General features: G+C 41.7%; 1 protein-coding gene across 1 annotated transcript in view; it reads right to left on the minus strand.

Annotated features, from left to right (window-relative positions):
* PRDM5 (PR/SET domain 5) overlaps positions 1-19,997 on the minus strand; it is a 173,195-nt gene that overhangs the window by 140,507 nt on the left and 12,691 nt on the right. The window contains exon 2 of the mRNA XM_055142408.1: positions 16,691-16,774. Coding sequence (XP_054998383.1) covers positions 16,691-16,774 — 84 coding nt within the window. The remainder of the gene's footprint in view (positions 1-16,690; positions 16,775-19,997) is intronic.

Here is a 19,997-nt window from a genome sequence, read left to right on the forward strand (position 1 = left end):
CTGTCCAGCCAAAAGAAAACAGGGTCTCAAAGCACTAACTACACACTTGTGTTCATAAAACAGAACTAGGCATCGGAAGCAGAGAAAACCCAAATGACCAAGGGCTGGATAAATAGATAAGCCAAACATACAAGGGGCTAATATTTTTCTTTATAAAATGAAAGAAATCCTGTCCCATAAGACATCGATGAAATCTGAAAGAATTGTGCTAATTGAAATGCCATGAAATTACCATGCCAATCATGGTAAGACAGCTAACTACTGACTCCACAACACAAGCAGTCAAAGCAATCAAATTCACAAAATAAAAAAAGAATGTGGTTACCAGGGCTGGGGAAGAAGAGAGGAAGGGGTATTGGACTTAGCATGATACTTTCCATGTTGATCCACTTGTATGCAAAGTTTATGACTTCATCTTTTCTAACAGCTGCATAGTATTCCATTGTATAGATGTACCAATACCCCTATTGCAAACCACAACACCCAAAAGGAGAGAGAGAACAAAATGGAATGCTCTGCCACAGAGGCGGGGTGGGGGGATGGGACTGAGGGGTGGGAGGGATACTGGGTTCATTGGTGGTGGAGAATGGACACTGGTAGAGGGATAGGCTCACAAACACTGTATGAGGGAAACACAAGCACAAAAATGTGTAAATCTGTATCTGTAACCCTAACAGTGACTCACTAATTAAAAAATAATTTAAAAAAAAAAGAAGAGAGGAAGGAGGTTTCAGGTGTAAGGTTTAAGATTTGTAAGATATAAATCTTCCTGGAGTTCTACAATAAAGTGAATATATGTAGCACTTAATTAGATAGGTAGATACACCTTAGTGAAAGTCAGAAATTGCACACCCATACTCCCAGTTCACACTAAGCTGAAGATAGAGACTCAACTTTCATGTATCCTTGTATAAAAATATTGAAGCAAACCAATGGTACAGAATAAAAGTCCTGAGTTAAGCACCAGCTTAACTGCATGGTCCCCCAGAAAAACAGTGAAAGTAGAGCTTGATCACCACTGGTATGCCACAAAGCAAAAGTAAATTTTAAAATATACATATATGCATATATATACATATGTATATGTTTATATACATATATACATAAAGTTTATATACATATAAACTTTAAAATATACATTTGTGTGTATATTTAAATATACATATAAATTGGGGGCCGGAGCGATAGCACAGCGGGTAGGGCGTTTGCCTTGCACGCGGCCAACCCGGGTTCGATCCCCGGCATCCCATATGGTCCCCCAAGCACCGCCAGGAGTAATTCCTGAGTGCAAAGCCAGGAGTAACTCCTGAGCATCGCTGGGTGTGACCCCCCCAAAAAAAAAGCAAAAAAATAAAAAATAAAAAATATACATATAAAATATAAATAAACTTTAAAATATACATATATATAAAATATACATATATGCACATAAATGTAAATACATGTGTGCATATATACATCTATTTGTGTATGTATCTATATGTACATACATGTTTGTATATATGCATGTGTGGCTAGAGCAATAGCACAGCAGGTAGGGCATTTGCCTTGCACGCGGCCAAGCCGGCTTTGATTTCCCCATCCCTCTCGGAGAGCCCAGCAAGCTACCGTGAGTATCTCGTCTGCACGGCAGAGCCTGGCAAGCTACCCGTGGCATATTCAATATGCCAAAAACAATAACAAGTCTCACAATGGAGACGTTGCTGGTGACCACTCGAGCAAATTGATGAGCAACAGGATGACAGTGATACAGTGATACATGCATGCATATACATGTGCAAATATGTATGTATGTATGTATACATGTTTGTATGTGTATATGTTTATATATGTATGTATGTATACATATATATTAGACAAGGGTCAACATACGAGTGTGTGAGTATTTTGAAACTATGCCACAAATAAGAAAAATGCTCCAGATAATTTTTCTTAAGAGCTCTTAACGTGAATGCCATGTTGGGTTTAATAAGCAATTTAAGCAGGGCATTTCTAAAGTCCTAATCCACAAATATTTCAAAAATTCATCTAATTTGCCCTGCTATAATACTTGTTCTAAATATGTTGATTGGTTCCAATATTGTAGCAGGTATATCAGGGACATATGTCACAATACCACAAATTTTGCATTCACTTATGCAAAAATCAGGAAAACTATATCCAGCTGATCTAAAACACAAAGGAAATACAAAAAAAAGACAACCCATTCAAATATCTGTCACTTTCCTCCAATCAGAACATGCATTCTGGGATATAAATATCGATTTCAGGTGCTACAGCCTTCAGCGAGATTTAGTTAAAGCTCCTTCCATCCTAAGTTACAATGAATTGTACATTCTTCAAATTACATGTAATTCTGGATTGTGATGTGATTCCAAAGGCAAACTGGGATATTTTTTAAGAGGGAATGGACATATTCATGAGAGTATTTGCATACTTCTTAGCCATTAATATATGTATAAACTGTGCTAACATTTCAGTTAGATTTCTATCTTTTATTTTAGATGTTACTGATAAAGTTCTCTCATATCTAGCCCCTAAGCCTCATCTTTTTCATAGCTTTGTGGTTTTTGCTGAGTGATTTTTGCATAGCACATAGATTTTTAAGAACACATGCATCATAACAATAAAACTTCACTACATAGCCAAATAGCTAAAGAAAAACAAAGCCTAAAACATAAAGTCCTTACAAAGTAAAACAGTTAAAAATATTTAAAGAACATTAAATAAGTTCCAGGTAGGACATATATTTCAGAATAAAATTAAAATGTTATAAGATTTCTTTATTAGAGATATAGGTAATATAGATACAGAATGAAGATTCTACTTACTGAAAGTTTCTGGAATCCCCAGCATAGGAAGGAATGCATGAAAAATTTTAGAAAAATAAAAACCACTGTCATTTCCTATTTCTGCAGAAATTAGAATGTATTTTGCTTAACATAACTTTAGTAAAACATTGACAGAAATTTACAATGCTAAGTCGGATCGATCAAGTCCCAAGGAATCCTTAAAACAAAACAAATTCAACTCTTAAAGGGCAGCCTCAAACTTCAAAATAGTTTTGCATGAAGACCTATCTGAGAAATACCAGAAAAACCCTATCTGACAAACATTTATCATAAAAGGAAAATATATTCTTTGTTCATGAGAAGCAGACAGACCAGCTCGCTGAAAGTGACTCCAACGCTAACTCTGAGACAAGGTAGGGGTCAAGAAGTTAGGGTTTAGAACATTAAGTTGAACAAATAAGAGAGCATGAAGTGAGTCCAACCATATTTTTATGGCACGAAATAAATAGAGGACTTTGTTCTTAAAACACAAGTGACCTTTAAAAGAAGCAAATAGTTTCCTCCTCAAACACCCATATTTCTGACCATAGTTACATTCATGTACCACATCATTCAAGTAGAAACAGCCAGTAAAATGATCAAGGTATCACTTGTTCGGTCCCAACTAATGTGGCCAGCGGGGCCACATTCTGATGTGGGAATGACTTTCCAATTTAACAATTCACTTGCTTTTCCACTTCTGGTACCAATTTTTAATGCCAGCCCATTTGAAGAATGACTTTAAATGAAATGATCTTATCTTTAGCCCAAGTTTCTGTACATTGCCCAGGAAATTCTCAAGTATGACACTGAAGCTCTTAGGTCACATGACAAACTTAAACCCTAAAGAATATACTTTTAATGATTTGTAATTTTTTGTTTTGCTTTTTAGGTCACACCCAGCGATACACAGGGGTTACTCCTGGCTCATGCACTCAGGAATTACTCCTGGCGGTGCTCGGGGGACCATATGGGATGCTGGGATTCGAACTCGGGTCAGCCGTGTGCAAGGCAAACGCTCTACCCACTGTGCTATTGCTCCAGCCCCATGATTTGTAATTTTAAAGAAAAAAAAAATGACCACCTTGCTCTTAGATTGACTGTCAGTGAAGTCTCTTGGTTATGTTGAAGTCTCAAATAGATATTATGTATCCATAAGAGTAAATATACTGGAGAAAGTCATATAAGTTTGTAGTTACTCACTTCAGTAGCCCTCATTTCTGTACTTTACTAGGCCAAAGACTCCCAAAGAAACAAACTTGAAGTCACCTTCTGATTCAAAAAGCAATCCAAGAATCCCATGGAAAATAAACTGAATAAATAAACTGAATAAAAGGGGGGGGGAAACTAATGAAAAAAGTAGAGTCTTTTCAATGAATGAGCGTAGAGCAACCCCATCCATGCCCCCTCCCCCCAACCTGATAAAAACAAAACCAGATCTAAACCTTACATCCTTCAAGCCGCTTCCCCAAATGAAGGACAGACCTAAATACAAAACATAAAACTCCTAGAAGCAAACAGGAGGAAACCTAGGCAGATGTTGGGTTTGTGGGTACATTTTTTTAGCTCTCTCACTCCCCAAAGCACTGATTCACAAAAGGGAAAACTGTTCATTACACATTCTTAAGAATATCCTATGGTTACAAAAAGACAAATCACAAGCCCGGGGGAGTAACCTGACAAGATCTATACCCTCCAAAAAATTATTAAAACTCAACAATAACAGAAAGAACAAAAGATTTGATGAATATATATAAATAAGCATCATGAAAATGTATTCAAGACCAGGGCTGGGAGGGAGCTGGAGTGGCTGACAGCCGCTTTGCTTGCCGGAGTCTAGACTCCAGCCCCAGTCCCACACACACTCGTAGCAACCCCTGAGCACCAACAGGACCCCCAACCAACAAACTGTTCCACAGCACATGCCACTAGGGGATTGCAATTGAACCATTTAACCCTCGGGCACTGTGCTCACAGGGTGCCGCTAAGCCCAACGTGATGGGAATGGAAATACTGTGAAGCCAAGTGTAACAACAGACAACATGAATCCTATGGGTAGAGAGCACTGTGCTGTTAGAGACTGCTGAAGAAAAATGCCCCGAGAGGAAAGGAAAGCTATTGGGAGGGTAATATTGGCACGGTCAATGCATGTATTTTATACAAACTGTTTTTCAGAAAGTAAGGGAAGTAAAACGATGTCACAGTATGAATGTTTTAAAATGTTAATTGTGCAGCTAGTGGGAAGTTTTTAATACCCAACTACCTGTGGATGTATCATCCTCCGATAAAGAACAATTTCCGCTCAGTGGAAAGCGTCAGAAGTTTTATCACATTATAAATCAATTAACAGAAGGAAAGAAGAACTCTCTGGTCTGTTCAAGCAAAAATAGTAGAAGACAAATCATTTACTGTTGTGAAACTTTGTCAGCCAGGTTTACATGCTAACTGCTGCATACTATCAGATAATGAGTTTAATACTATTGTGAGTGACAGTGCCTCATAGAAAAACAAACTACAAATGAAAAGAAACAAAATAAAATCAAATTTCAGTTGCTCAAGGTGATTAATTTCTAGAGATTGTTGAATACTGTTGTATCTATATGTAAAATACTGTGTTGTGAACTGAAAATATATAAAATGTAGATTTTTTTCACATTTTATTTTTTTATTTTTTCATTTAAAGCATTTATTTTTTTAATTGATTTATTATTTTATTGAATCACCATGTGGAAAGTTACAAAGCTTTGTTGAAATATTGAATGTAATCAAAGTAAAGTGAAAGTAAAGTGAAATTTACCAGTTACACAGGCGGGGTGGGGGGCTGGAGAGGTGGGGGGGGGATACTGTGATTCTTGGTGGTGGAATATATGCACTGGTGAAGGGATGGGTGTTTGAGCATTATATGACTGAGACTTAAACCTAAAATGTAGATTTTACATCAAATGTTCCAATCACAATAAAATTATGCACTAAAAATGATTTTAAAAATTAAATGTGAAAGTTATCACTTTATGTACAACTATTCATTTATATGTATCATGTGTGATCATAATAAAGTATTTGAATACATTTAAATTTTTTTATTTAGAAATTTTACTGGACTAGAGCGATAGCACAGAGGGTAGGGTATTTGCCTTGCACGAGGCCAACCCAGGTTCGATTCCTCCGTCCCTCTTAGAGAGCCAGGCAAGCTACTGAGAGTATCCCGCCCACACAGCAGAGCCTGGCAAGCTACCTGTGGCATATTCAATATGCCAAAAACAGTAAAAACAAGCCTCACAATGGAGACGCTACTGGTACCCGCTGGAGCAAGTCGATGAACAAGGGGATGACAGTGCTACTTTCAAATAAATCATGTAGTACATAATTGTAAAAAGAAAGAGACGTCCAATTGGTTGCAAGCCTTAGCAAAGAGAAAGTTCTAGTGCAATTACAAACACAGTGAATCGTCACTGCACACACCTCGCAAGGGCCAAAATCCAAAATGAAGAAAACGCCCAACCCTGAGAGGACTTGGAGCCAAAGAACTCTCATCCATTGCTGATGAAAATGAAGAAAAGGGACGAAAACTTTGGAACCAGTTTAGTAGTCTTTGCTGTGTTTTGTGTGGTGCCACACTCCACAGTGACGACTCCAAGTTCTGCACTCAGGAGTCACTCCTGGTGGTGCCTGGCACCTAACAAGGGTTCCTGCCTGCAGCGCGTGCACATGCCAGGCACGGAGCTCTCTCCAGCCCTTTCTGTGTTCTGCTTGTTTGTTTCGAGTTTGGCGGTCTTTAACAAAACTAAGCATACTTCTATAAGATTCAGGAATCATGCTACCTGGTTGTCCTTGGTGTTCTATTCCACAAATCAATTGAAAATAGATGTCCACAAAAATCCACGCAAATGTTCATAGCAGCTTATGCACAACTACTGAAAAAATGGAGGCAAACACAATGCCATTGAATAAGTAAAGGGAAAACCTGCAGCACATTCTTTTCATGGCAAAAAATTTATAAATCAGAGCCAGAGAAATACTACTGGGATTAAGGAGCATGTCTGGCATGCGGCTGACCCGGGTTTGATCCTCAACTTCACATGGTCCCCCAAGCGTTGCTGGGTGCAGCCCTGGAGGCCCCAAGCTCTGATTACCCAGAGTCCTGGGCAAACCTCGGCATCTCACGGCCTCACCTGAGCAGCACCACCCTCAAGCCCGCCTTGCAGTGGAGCTGGCCGAGACCTACTGGGAGGGGCCCCAGGACCTCCCGGACACTGCTAGGAGACCCCAAAATTCTCTTAATACAATAAAAATGAATGAGCGGTCTCATCACACACAAACACACATGCGTGCGTGCGCACACACACACACACACACACACACACACACACTCACACACCATAAAGCTCAGATGCATACATACCGGAAGTAGGCCAATCTGTAAAAGATACCAACCACATAATTCAGACTAGATGTCCTTTCGAACAAGAACAAACTCTACAGACAGTAAAGAGAGCAGAGCTGGGGAGAGATTGAGAGAGATAAACAGGCAGGCTACAGAGAAATTTTAGGACAATGAAACTATCCTATATAAAACTGCAAGAGTAAATGCATGGTATTATACATTCGTCAGAACATACAGAATGTACAACACTAAACCAAAACAAAGGGGCCTCATGAAATTAGTGGTAGTACCAAAGCACTGTCATCCCATTGTTCATCACTTTGCTCAAGCAGGCACCAGGAACGTCTCCATTGTGAGACTTGTTGTTACTGCTTTTGGCATATTGAATATGCCGTGGGTAGCTTGCCAGGCTCTGCTGTGGAGGCAGGATACTCTCGGTAGCTTACCGGGCTCTCCAAGAGGGACGGAGGAATCAAACCCGAGTTGGCCGCATGCAAGGCAAACACCCTATCTACTGTGCTATCACTCCAGTTCGAAATTAGTGGTAATCAAGTTTATTTCTATTTGTGTGTACATACTAAAACACAGTCCCCACCAAAGTTTCCAGCAGAGTTATAGATTTTGCTCCCAAAATACACATCGATGGCTCAGATGTTAAGTTTCACGGTAAGTGAACGCTGGGACCTAAGATAATACAAGGAGTAAGGTGCTGGCCTGGCAGGCAGCCAATTCCAGTCCCACTTATGATCCTCTGAGCACTACCAGGAGTGCTCCCTGAGCAGAACTGGTTGTGGTCAAAGCCCCTCTCCCTAGAGAAAAATCACAAATGCTGCCTTCACTTACGCAGAAGCTATTAGCAAAGATAAGGCTTTAGCCGTGACCGTATACTAGATATGCAATATTAGTGTTGCTTGTCCTAAAATGACATATCCAAAACAATACAGATCATTCCCGCTGGTCTCAAATACACACAGGTTGGAGCCAGAGAGATAGTACAGCAGGTAGGGTATTTGCCTCACATGTGGCCTGCCCGGTTTGATGCCAGCATCGCATACAGTTCAGGAGCACCAGGAGGGATTTCTCTCTGCAGAGCCAAAAGTAACCCTTAGATGTGACCCAACAACAACAAAGAAATCAAATCCACATGGTGAAATACATAAAACATGATAGAAGAGATACACAGGAAAAAATACTACAGGATTTTTACCTCATGTGTATTGTTCTAACTTTTTATTTACATGACTCATACAATGAACAATTAAGATCTGGGAAACCAACAGGATTAATAGAGGGATCTCCCTTCATTGTACTTGCAACTTGAAACATTTGTTTCAACTTCTCTAAAGAACTTCCAGAAGCATCTTCTTTTAAGAACTATTGTCCCCAGAACACTGTCTCTGAGAATGCATTCTCTGTTCCAGGCAAATGAGTTCATGGCAACAAGGAAAGACGTCAGAACTGAACCCTTAGCCCTGCCCCACACCCCCATCTACCTAGGTCCTAATCCTTCCTCCGGGGCAGAGACACATTCAAGACATTGTCCAAACTCGAGAAAAGGATCCATGTGGTCATTGTCACAGGAGACACAACCTCTGAGCACACACTCTGCCCATTCTCCTCACAAAATACGAAACTCTTGCAATGTCCATCAGCTCCTGTGATTCGACTGGAGAAAATGTTGCCCTAATCCCCAGGCTCTGGGTGATGTCGCATTCCCTCCACTAGTTCAGGAAAGGTTGTGGGACAGAAGGCGGGTATCTGACAGGGTGGAGGGAGAGGGCTCTGAAAGCAGCGTCCTTCTCCCTTGATCGAAGCCTTGCCAGCGACCTGCTACCAGTCCGGAATGTAGACCCAGGAGAGCCATCCCAGGGGGGAGGTGAACAGTAGCTGGGCAACGTTATGAAACCCACGACACCTGCAGCCTGCCGCATCCCTGGGCAGAACGCCGACTGTCTTAGTTGACACAGTGTCCTCATTATCTAAACACGCTGCAGTGGCTGTGGTCATAGCCCCATGCAGTCATTTGCTGCTATTTGATTCAGTTCCTACCTGGCACTGTAAGCTGGGAAGGTTCAAACTGGCACTCCAAAAAGAAAGCTGTCTCTTTCCCTCTACCCAAACTTCTCCACCCCGACGCCCAGTGCTCTTCTAATCTCACCAGATCTAGTTGGATGCAGAGAAATTGGCCAGAGAAGATTCATCTTGTGAAGAACAGGCACTTCATGACCACAGAACAAATATGGGTCTTCTAGAAGATGAGAAACTTGTGATGACTTCTGTGTTATCCTGAATTAGCCTGTGTCAAGAGAATGGCCCGCCCAGCTACACTGCTTGCCTCAGGGGTGCCCGCCATCCTGAGGGCTTACACGTGGTATCCCCCACTAACGCCTACTCTAAGTGGTTCCATTTGGAACCCGAAACAAAATGTTATCGTCTGCAAAAGAAAAACATTTGGGCAGGAGATGTCTTTGTCCCAAACACCTAAAGGGGCTTCCACAAACAACAAAGAAAAATAAAAGACTTTAAACAATTGAAAACATTTCCCCTCAAAACTAAAACACATTGCAAACCTGGTACGAAATCAAGTTCCCAAATAACTAAACAGCTGCAATCACAAAATAACTGCAAAGGAAGAAAAAACACATCTAAACAAATTGTCTGATTTAATATCCAGTCACCCGGCTCTTTAATAACCATGATTCAGTCAACTCAACATTTTCACTGGAAGAAAAGATCAATGTCGACATAGTAGGAAAATCCAAAGCAGTAAAACACTAAGGGAATAAATAGATTTTTTGTTGTTGTTGCCTAACCTTAAAATACAAGTATTTTCTAAGTATGTCAAGAAGAATGTGTGTGTGTGTGTGTGTGTGTGTGTGTGTGTGTAAGGACTGGAGGGATAGCATAGCGGGAATGGCATTTGCCTTGCATGCGGCCGACCTGGATTGGGTCCCTCCATCCCTCTCGCAGAGCCCGGCAAGTTACCGAGAGTATCCTGCCCACATGGCAGAGCCTGGCAAGCTACCCATAGCACATTCAATATGCCAAAAACAGTAACAAGTCTCACAATGGAGATGTTACTGGTGCCCGCTCGAGCAAATCGATGAACAACGGGAGGACGGTGCTACCATGCTATATGTGTGTGTATGTGTGTCTGTGTCTGTGTTGTGTTTATTCAGTTTATTGACTACCAATAATTTTGAAATACTGAATATTGAAAGTTTTATCAGTACAGACTATGGTTCCATATACTCTTCTGAGATCTGAGGAGCAATGATAAAAAAAGACAATGTCTGGTCACCAAAGTGTACAGTGCAGTTAGGAAACCACCCAGCACCTCCCCTCACTCACCCATGGCCTCATCCCAAAATCCCCACCAGCTTCCACATGTAGAGCTCACACCAAACACTCACAAGTCATCTTGACTTTCTCCCTTCAACATACCGGCCTACACGAACGAGGTGTTAGTACCCCAAAGTGTTATGTACACCTGAAGCTACCCCCTTCTCTGTAACCACACTGCTGAGGGCCAAGCTAACACAGACACTCCTGGATCATGGCTGACAGCTTCCTTTATTCGGTTCTCCACACAGCAGACATGGTAGGCAAGAACAGCATCAGACCATTCTCTGGACAGAAGTCCTCCATCAGCTTCCTTCTGACACTACATGACCCCTCTAACTGTCACTCTAAGCACAGAGCCAGCAGAAAGCACTGAACACTACCAGTTGTGTCTTCCCCTCCAAAATAAAATCACAAATGAGACACTTGTGTTGTAATCGTCCTTCACCCGAGGCTCCAGTCTCACTGGTTCTTTCTATCCTCCGAATAACCTAAATTCACAGGCATTCCTGTGATTTCTGCGCTCCTCACTTGGCAGAACTGTCATTGCTGAGGTCTCAGCAAGTAGGTGCTGATGGCCTCAGCAATCTTGTTGTCCTATTGCTAAAATAAACTTCCGGTTGACACATTAAAGAAAAGCACAACTTTCAGTTGCCTGAGTCAATGAATTCTCCTAAAGACACTCATGTAACTAGCACATCATATAACTGATGGCTTCATGATATAACAGATGAAAGAAAGTGTCCCACAAAACTGGCTATAGAAGTAAAAGAGGAAGAGAGATGGGTAAATCCAGTAAAATGGACCAATTGTATGGTAATCGATGGAAACTAGAGGGTTTTGGGGTTTGTTTTTTGGGGGGGGGGTTTTTTGGTGGTGATCACAATGCAGTTTTTATACAGGAAAAATCCTGATTTAACGTTTCACTTGTTAATGTTACCTGTGTCTGTACTTTATGTGAAATGGAATCACACAGACTATACTTCCTGTCTCCAGCTTCAAGATTGGCCATGATGACACTAAGCACATAATTACAAAACTTTTATTATAATAAGGCTTTATGCTACTGCAATTCATGAGCATCCCACTATGCATTTGTCTGTTTACTTGTAGGAGGGCATTTTAATTATTACATGTGGATCAACTTCTGCTGGGAACATTATGAACAATCCTTCACATAGATATATGAATATACACATATACAACATATGTATATATGTATATAATATATACAATATATGTATATATAAAGAGGACCTGTATTAGATTTAGTAAGCATGTGAGTGCATTTCTACTGAAAATATGCTTCATGGAACTGCTGAATTCTGACACATGTATTCAGCTCTAGGAGTTCCGGTAAGTGATTTACCAAAGCCATTGTACTCTTTTGAAAACACAGAAGCAATTAACATTTTTAATAATCCCTACAGACATTGGAAATGATATATGCCATTTTAACTTTAGTTGTTCAGATGAACAGACCAAGGCATCTCATGTTTTGGGACTGCATTTCCCAGAGGACACCAGACTTGATCATCTGTATGTGCTTATTTGCTACTCGAATTTCTTGTGTGAAGTGACTCTTCAAGTGTTTTAATCATTTTCCCTTTTTCAAAAGAATCAGCTTGCAATTCCTTTTGGTTTGGGGGGGGGTCACACACAATGGCTCTCAGAGCCTTACTGCTGACTAGACGGATCGTTTTGTTTTGTTTTGTTTTGTTTTTGGGTCACACCTGGCAATGCACAGGGGTTACTCCTGGCTTTGCACTCAGGAATTACTCCTGGCGGTGCTCAGGGGACAATATGGGATGCTGGGAATCGAACCCGGGTCGTCCGCGTGCAAGGCAAAACGCCCTACCCACTGTGCTATCACTCCAGCCCCTAGACGGATCGTTTTGGAGGTGCTGGGGGACTCGGGGGAACCAAATGCAGTGCAGGGGGTAGAACCAGGGCCTGCTGCATGCTGCATGTAAGGCAAGTGCCTTCCACTATACTATCTCTCCAGCCCTTGTGTAGTTAATATATTCTAAATGTCCTCTTCCAGACTTACATGCTGTACCTTGCTTTTTATTCTCTTGGTGAAGAAACAGAAATGTTTGTCAAGCTTAGTTCAGACAGCTAATAGGAATTTTAGCCTCATAGCTAAATACAGGCCTGATGTATTTAAGTACCATCAGCCTGACTGACGGGTGTTGGACCTAGTCAGACCTTTCATCCTGGAATCAAATGGGCCCAATGACCTTGAATGGCTGGGAAGAACTTCAGTGCAGGAAAAATTCCAGGCTGGGTTGAATTCAACTGGAGGCATAAGACAGATCTGAGGGAAGCATCAGATTTAGCCCTGGAAGTAAATACAAATGCACCCACTGTGTTTGAGGTCTAAAATCCTTCTGTGAAATCTCAAGAGCGTGAACTTTCTGTTCTTCCAAAGAACTGTAATCCTCGCCACGTTGATGTCTAGAACTCACATGTCAGTCCTCAAGGCCCGCTTGGAACTGTCATGCCCTGTCTGAGTGACAGTGAGGCTGGTCCAGTTACATGATGGGAATATGAACTGTGCTCCTCTATAGGATTATTAAGGACATGCTCCGACACCATATGCCACGTTCTGCATGTCCACATATCTCTGTCATGACAGTTTAACACGCTAATCTCTGTGCTGCAGTAATGTATCACAGTGAAATAAAGGAAACCCATCATACTAGGAAAAAATACTTTCACTATTATCTTAGATCATTTAGTTAAACTGATGTAATACGCTACTGAACATCTGGAAATAACCCAAGTCCAAGAATAAAAGACTGGCTAAAGAAATTATGGGACACAGACACAACGGAGTATCACTCCCCACAGCACAGTCCTTTGGAAAGTGGTCAGCTTAATTTCATAGCATCCTGCCAAGCTATGAGCAACTGCTGCATTCCCACAGTGTGTTCAGGAGTCCAGCAATATTTCTGAATCCCTTAGGCTCCCCAATACTGTCCTCCAAACAAAAAAGCTACCTGTTTCTTTGTGCTCAAACACTAGCCCTCTGAATGGGGCAGAGCGCAGATTTCAGCCGCTTATCCAAATCCCGTATTAGCACCATATAAGCACCTTTCCAAGAGAAGATGCTAGAGAATACCAATGCACCCGTCCGAACTTCTTCCCTCTCTAGCCTTCTTTTAACCGCTCTTTGTTGTCCTCATATACTCAATCTATTATTTACAGCTGTTCTCAAGAGTCATGTCTGTGCTTGCAAGGTCTCATCTGAGAAAAATGTTCTTGGCTTATTACATTTTTTACATCTCTCCGTATCACCACCAGACTCATCCGGGGTGTGGAAGGTCGACACTACCACCAGTGTGTGACTCACTTTCCATAGCGATGCCTCGGTGCCCATGTGAGAGCTGTGGGTAGTGAGCTCCATGGCTATGGGGCAGATTAGAAATGATTTCCATAACTACTCCTGCACCCTGCCCCGGAGGAAGAATCTCACTGAATCTCTTTGAGAGGTTTCAAAGTCTCCCAGAAAGGGACAACTGTACTAAGACCAATTACTCTCCTTCCTCTGTGCTCCTTCAGAATCCTGGCACCACCAAAGCAGAAATAAAAAGAACTTTAAAGGCAGAGCTCAAAGCTGAGAAGCAGTTCACTCTGTTCATTTAATAAGGAAAAGAATTAAAGCTCCAGGCAATAAATCTTTGCTACTGGAGGTGCTGATGGGTTTTTAAATGACCCAATACGACATACCAGGGACAGGTCTTTCCTCTGCCCCACGCAGCAGCACAAGGGACAGAGCAGAGAGACGCTGACAGTCCAATATAAATGAAGATGAGACTACCGAGAGGAAAAAGCAGAAGTGGGGAAGGGAGGGCAAATTCATCAAAAAGTTAAAGAGATCAGAGGTTCTATGTGCAAGGAGCGGGACTGAAGAAGATAAAGAGGCTCTTTATCAGGCCTGTTCCAAGTTAGGTCGGAAATTTAAGTGTTGCTTATTCAAAATAAGCTCATAAAAGAAGAGGTAAAATCAAATAGAGAATAGCAAGCATTACGTGTTATAATATCTGAATAGAAAATGAAAAATCAGCAGCCTTCTGAGACAACTGAGGGTTGCCAGCTTAGACAAGCAAATAATAATGGGAAGACTCTGATAAGACACAGGAATAAAGTAAAACTTAAATATCTCCTCATGCACTCTCAGCTAGATAATGGTACAAAAGTTGTCTCCTAAATTTCCTACAAGGAAAACCGTTTTGTTTTCAAAATAAAAATTATAGTCATTATTTGCTTAGCAAAACACATGACAAAGTGTGGAAAACGCTAATCTGAACACACACTGAAAATTTCAGAAACAACAACTTTGAACATAGTTGATTTATTTTTCTTTTTGGGTCACACCTGGCATTGCACAGGGGTTCCTCCTGGCTCTGCACTCAGGAATTACTCCTGGTGGTGCTCAGGGGACCATATGGGATGCTGGGAATTGAACCTGGGTCAGCCGCATGCAAGGCAAACGCCCTACCTGTTGTAGTATCTCTCCAGCCCCGAAAATAGTTGATTTTTTAAATATAACTTAAAATTTTTATTCTTTTTCTTGCTTTTTTGGACCATAACTGGCAGTACTCAGGACTCACTCCTGACAGAAATGGAGTGCCAAGGACTGAATCCTCAGTAACCGGAGTCTTCGAAACATTTTGATTTTGTAAAAATAAACAAAAGGGACTAGAGCAATAGTAGAGCAGATGGGACACTTGCCTTGCATTGCATGCAGGCAACCCTGGGAGGAATCCTCACAGCCCACATGATCCTCCTGAGTCATTCTAGAAGTGATCCCTGAGCACAGAGCCCTGAGTAAGTCCTGAGCATCATCAGTGTGGTCCCAAAACAAAACACACCACGATTAAATTCAGGCAGTATCAAAACTACTTGACACTTCTCAAATTATAGTGATAACTGCATGATTTCCATTTTCTCTCCACTGCACACTGGAAAACTTTCTAGAATCTTCTTCCACCTTACAATAATTTGAGCTAATTCTATGCCATGTAAGTACTTCTCCATATTGCTGATTTACTTTATCATGAGACCCTCAGTACTAAATAGTGAGTATTAGAAAGAAGTATCTTGAATGCCACAGCATTCAAGATGTCTGTGTAATTCACCTGTCTAGTATCTTTCCCTTCCTGATTTTAAGATCATACTTTTCGTCAGTACCATCTATACATATTGCACTGTGTACCATGTCAAAGTCCTTTAAATAAATAAAGGTATTTAAGGGGAAGGAACATTTTAAGGTGTGGTTTTCATTCAAACATGGGGTAAAAAATAGCTTCTATGCAATTGAACCTGCAATTGGAAAGCCAAAGTTCAGGAATGTTTTTACAGAAATAAAATTCTACATCCAGATTAAGAGCATGCGTATCCTGAAATACAAACATCGTCTCATGTGCAAAAATTCTTTGACAATGTGAATTATAAGCATCAGTGCTCTCGAAGAATCATCTAGCAAGATACTTCTCTTTAATGCCACTAAAGAGTATTTCTTTTTGAGTTTTTCAATGTTATTAAAGAGTAGAATTCTCTAATGCTAAATTGTTCAGTTACTCAGGAACCTTAAAATTGCATTTCTATGCATGATGCTAGTTAAGTGGTATCAATATTTGGTCATGAAGCCTTCTAAAGATATTAAATAATATAAAGAGAAGGTCACAGGGTGTAGCATCCTGGGTGCTTTGGAGGGGCGTGCAGTAATTATGTGCATCGATTATATAAATACTGACACTATTGTGACATGTAACCTAAATGTAATTACTGTCACTTTCACTGTCATCCCATTGCTCATTGATTTGCTCAAGCGGGCACCAGTAATGTCTCTATTGTGAGACTTGTTGCTACTGTTTTTGGCATATCAAATATGCCATGGGTAGCTTGCCAGGCTCTGCCATGCAGGGGGGAAACTCTTGGTAGCTTCCCAGGCTCTCCGAAAGGGACGAAGGAATCGAACCCGGGTCGGCTGCATGCAATGCAAACGCCCTACCCCACTATGCTATCACTCCAGCATAAATGTAATACAATTTTACATTAAAAAAATAAACCCACTCCACAAAAAGAGAAATATTTAAAATACTGAACATAAAAGTCACATCCTCACCTCCCACATTAGCCTATAATCCATATTCTCATCCAAGTCTTCAGGCATTCTCTTCTCTCCAGTAAATGGTCCAAACTTTTCACCCTGATCAAAAAAAAAAAAGTCATTCTAATTATCTATTATTTCTCTTTCTGAAATCTTTTTTCTTCAGAACATCATATCAAGGACCAAAAGACATTTAAAATACTAGTTTATACAACACAAAATATTTACATATTTAAAATAATCTAATATGATACCAGGAGAGTCAAGATTAAAAAAAAATGGTTAAATTGCTTAACATTCAAATAATGATAAGTACCGGACACTGATCCGCTGTCACCTCTGGCAAGGAGGCTTAAAAGGCAAAGGGAGCATTGAGGAGAGACACTCCCACCCAAGGAAGTAAATCGACCGGGTCCCAGAAAACTCATAAACTCATCCCAATCACAAACCAGAGAGAGGTGTTCGGAAAGACTCAGTTCTCCTGCCAGTCTTTCAAAGAGTCCAGGGACCCAGACAGCCAGAGTCTTCCCAGCCCGCACTCCAAGGACCCGGCAGGAGAAGGGGCCGGAGGCCTGTGTTCAAGTGCAGAATCATCCCTTGATGCAAATGACTGTCTGGGCCGAGCCACATGGGGGGCAGCACCGTGACCAGTTCCCAGCTGGGATTCTTATCTGGCATGGTGAGTGCCTGCTGCCGCTGTCCTGATGTACCCAGCAGATGCAGGGGTGAGTGACTGACACCCACTCTTCCCTCTGGCAGCTAGTGCAGGGGCTGGAGACACAGACAATGGGGCCGTATTTGTCCCCGATTTTGTGTGTGTCTAGCCTGTGCAAAAGACACAAGACTTTTTGCACACATGCCCTTGAGTGCTTCCCCCAGCCATGAATAGGACCCTTCTTGGGGAGGTCCTTCCTTCAAGGGAGGTGGGGGAAGAAACAACAACAAAATTGAATGTGTCTGATGAATGGACCCTGGGTTTTAGCGGCTTTTTAGGTTTTTGTTTGATTGTTTTGTTTTGGGACCACACCCAGAAGTACTCAGGGCTTATTCCTGGCTCTGTGCTCTGGGATCACCCCTGAAAAGGCTCTGGAAACCTTAAGGGTTGTTAGGGATCTAACCTGGGTTGGGCACATGCAAAGCAAGTGCCTTACCTGCTACACTGTCTGGCCCCTGAGCCAGGTTTTGGAGGTTTATCAAGGGACTGTGGGAGCACGGGGGTCCTCCCTGGCTCGGCTGGAAAATGCTGATAGACAAAGCATATACTCAAGTCTGCCGAGTCACTGCCTGGAGTCCTTGATGAACAATGTTGGGAATAAAATAATCACTGAAACAGTGTTTCCAGTTATATAAATTTACTTAATGGCCAACAGACAAGTGTACTCCTGGGAAGAGTAAAATTTTAAAGCTTAGAGCAACTGTAAATAACTCACCAGTTCCTAAATGTACCGATGAAGAAAAGAGAGTCTGAGAAGTCGTAAATAGCAGCAGAGCCAGAAGACCCGCGCTCTCAGGTCACTTTAGGGACAGAAAGTATCTGCAGAGATGCCACAGGTCGAAACGACATGTCCCCAGGACCCAAACACAGCACCCCGCAGAAGCCGGGAAACTGCTGAGAGTTTACATCACTGAAAAACTCAGACCAAGTCTTGTGTGTCAAGTGCAGAGAAGGCAGATGCTGGCTCTGCTTCAGGATGCTGCCAGGTGTCACCCGTCACTTCCTGCTCCAGCTGGGCTCTCAGCTTCTGCTCTAGGGGGCTACAAACCCACCCTAGAAGGGGACCCAGCCAGTATTCAACAGCAGTCATGAAAAGCCACGTTAGACATGAAAGCATCATGGAGATGAACAGTGATGAATTTATTTATGTTTACTAAACCACTCTGGGTCACTCCAAAGAGTCTTTGGTGGGAACTTCCCCACTCCACAGTGAACAGAGACTCAGAGTCAAATTCCCTCGCTTGGTTCCAGGGATTCACCCCAAAAAAGTCAAAGGAAGAATCAGCAACTGCAGTTGGTTCTGTGAGCTGCGCTTAGGTGCTTCATCAAGCGCCCGTGGGACCCCCATAAGCAATAACTGCCCAGCGCCCCCGAAGCTCCTGCCTCCCTCCCAGTGGTTCCATAACTACATTCAGCAACTATTCACAGAGTCACTCATCACTCTGCATGATGAACTGAATGAGGAAACTACGTGAGAGTCAGTCGAGAAGGCAGACTGACAAGGGAGGTGAACCTCTGGCAGTCAATTTGAGGACCTGGGATTTATACACATAATTCAATGGTTCACGCCGCTAGTCATGGAGCTCAGAGCTATCAGCCACTGCAGAAGGAAATGCTAATCAAAGTTCTTTTCCAGTAGGACCCACCTAGCTATGCCACTAGGTCCCCTAGGTGGACCCAATTTGGACCCGTAAAAATGAATCATTGAAGTCAGCAGTGTTCAAAGAACTGGAAATGCAATAAATGCACAAAGATCGGGAGGAAAACTTGCTTTAGATATCGGCCTATTTATATTCTTTAAGGACTTGAAGTTTTAAAAATTCAGAGAAGAACCAGAACTATGACTTTCAAACACTTCGCTATTAGTGGAAAAAGTCTCTCATTGACACACGTCATCAAATTATAATAAATACTTATTTTCCAGGCTGGAGTGATAGCACAGAAGGTAGGGCCTTGCACACGGCCAACCTGGGTTCGATTCCTCTGACCTCGGAGAGCCCGGCAAGCTACCAAAAGTATCTTGCCCGCACGGCAGAGTCTGGCAAGGTCCCCGTGGCATATTTGACATGCCAAAAACAGTAAGAACAAGTCTCACAATGGAGATGTTACTGGTGCCTGCTCGAGCAAATCGATGAGCAATGGGATGACAGTGATACAGTGAAACAGTGATACTTATTTTCCAAGTTTTCCCTTGGCCCATCATAAGGAATACATTTTATACCTCAGCCTACAGCTTCAATTTCTACATAAAAATAGACACCTTAAGAACTAAAACTTATGACTCTATTTGATTCTCAGACTCGACGGAATCCCTTCAAAGAATGTCAGAGAAGGTATGATAAAAATGACATGACCAAGTAAACCTGAGACTTTTTGACTGCAAGATTATGAAAATATTCATGCTCAATCTTAATTGCCCATCATACTTGTAAGAAAGGAGGATATTTAAAACAGTTTCTGTTTGTTTTTAGATGAATCCATGATATTTAAAAGTTCATGTTCCCTCTGAAGCCGAAAAATGACAGCACCAGACACTCACCCACAACTCGACTCTTGGTTCCCTGTTGCATGGACTCTACAGAGAGCACTTTCTTGTCATTTCACTGG

The sequence above is a fragment of the Sorex araneus genome, chromosome 6 (assembly GCF_027595985.1).
Source record: "Sorex araneus isolate mSorAra2 chromosome 6, mSorAra2.pri, whole genome shotgun sequence".
NCBI lineage: Eukaryota > Metazoa > Chordata > Mammalia > Eulipotyphla > Soricidae > Sorex > Sorex araneus.